Below are 2024 nucleotides of genomic sequence, written 5' to 3' on the forward strand. Positions count from 1 at the left end.
ATCTATTAGTTTTGTTTTGTTTAGTTTTTTTTCCAGTTTTGTTTTAAATCTGAATTAAAAAAACAACTTTTTAATTTTTAATTTTAATGCTTAAATCAAAGACAGCTTTCATATTTTCTTAGTGCACTATTTGTTGCTTTCTGGTGGAACTGGAAATCATCGTTGAATGAACTACTGGTTYGTTACGTTTTCACTTTGCACTTCAGAAACGGCCTTTTTAGGGGGAGTTGATGCACGTTGAGAGCTAAATTGCTTTAATTTTCCAAGTTTTTCTGAATTGGATTTGAGTGCAGCTGTTGCCAACATCTTTAGAACCAGTTATTGTTAATAAGCAGTCCTGGAAACTGCTCTTTTTTGGTGACTTTGTCATTTCCGATGGATGAGCTACATATTAAAACGGTAGAATTTTAATAGCTAAAGCAAAAATGAAACAACAAACACTGTGGATTTTATTTTATTTAGTTTGTTTTTACATTTAGGTTTTGAAAACAGAAAAAAACACGGCTGTTTCCTTTTTGCCATTTTATTTTGAAATTGGCAAAACTGAAGAACAAACTGTACACTGTACTTGATTTTTCTTTTTCTTTTTGCACATCTTACAACTAAAACCATTTTAATGTTCCCTAATCKTATGTTTTATTTTATCTTTGATTTCAAATGTATATTTTGTAGTTTTTCTTTATTTATTTAGAATTCCCTCTCTTCAGATTGTTGTCTTCTGTTTTATAAGGTCTGTCACGATAACAATAATATCATTTGAAGAACGCTTTAAATTATTGTAATAATGCACACACACATGTGATGCTTACATAATTTCTGTACTCTAGAAAAGAAGGAGACGTGAATAAAAAACAAGCAGACAAATGAAAACAATCAACCTCATTTTAATTTATTATGTGATTAATTGATTTACAGCCTAGTTGTGGTCRGAGATATCAGGAGCTGTTTGCTGCTTCCTCTGTTCCTCAGGATGTTTGTGGGTGTTTTCACACTTTTTTTYCTTTATCTCACAAACTTAATCCCTTTTTTTTTGCACCACCACTCTGCATCTGTCCATCATCCAGTCTGTCTATCACGTCTGTCTCGTTTCGCCCACATCCTTTCATCGGCCATCAGCTGCCTTTGACAGCTCGTCAGTGTTTCAGATCCCTCCTTTATCTCGAGAAGACGTCAATTATTAGTTTTCTTTGTCTTCTCTCGCTGCGTTTTCAGACGTTCTGAAGATGTTGCTTTTTTTGAGTTTTCATGTGAGTTTTTGTTGTGAAAGGGACTTTTTTTAAAAGAAAAGTGTAAAAAAATGTGCCCATGCTTTTAATTTTACACTTGCTCTGTTTATTTTTTTATTTTTTATTTTTTTGTTGTTGTTGTGCAGGAACCCCAGCTGTGAGGTGCATCAAGAACCAGTCAGTCTGAATGTGATTGATCCCAGTCTGCAGGACACCCTGCCCCAGTGCATCAACACCCGCTGCAGCCAGAGATACAGCAGCAGGTACACACTCTGATGTGTAATACGTGCACGTTTGTGTAGTTGATTCAGATACACCCTCACCCATACATATATTTATCAACACATGCGTAAACCAGCATTAATTAGCACTGGGTTTAGAGTGCAGGAAAGTTTTCTCTTATAGTCAAGCTGACCACTGCCCCCTAGTGGTAATTCAGTGAACATCCTGCAGGGCTGCACCAAAAGCCAGAACAGAATTTCAGGAGGTTTTTATGTTGTTGTCATCAATCATCTGAGATTTTCCAGTGATCCTCTAAATACACATTGTTTTATCTGCTTTTGTTCAAAATTTTATTATGACATTGAAGTATGTTACAGATCAGCCCATGTTAGCGAAGTATGTTGACGCTCGTCTTTGTCACTTGACACACTTCACACGCTGTCATTGGTTGAGGAGCTTTGTTTACAAAACAAATGTGCACATGGTTTTTAAATGGTTTTTATTTCTTGGCTTTCTAAGATGCACCAAATTGATTTGATGTTGAAGTTTGCTGACTAGAGCCGTGCAATATTATTA

General features: G+C 35.4%; 1 protein-coding gene across 1 annotated transcript in view; it reads left to right on the forward strand.

Annotated features, from left to right (window-relative positions):
- cachd1 (cache domain containing 1) overlaps window positions 1-2024 on the forward strand; it is a gene marked incomplete in the record, with an annotated part of 121814 nt that overhangs the window by 108367 nt on the left and 11423 nt on the right. The window contains 1 exon segment of the mRNA XM_014014289.1: window positions 1373-1489. Within this exon segment, the coding sequence (XP_013869743.1) occupies window positions 1373-1489 (117 nt within the window).

The sequence above is a fragment of the Austrofundulus limnaeus genome, unplaced genomic scaffold (assembly GCF_001266775.1).
Source record: "Austrofundulus limnaeus strain Quisiro unplaced genomic scaffold, Austrofundulus_limnaeus-1.0 Scaffold113, whole genome shotgun sequence".
Lineage (NCBI taxonomy): Eukaryota > Metazoa > Chordata > Actinopteri > Cyprinodontiformes > Rivulidae > Austrofundulus > Austrofundulus limnaeus.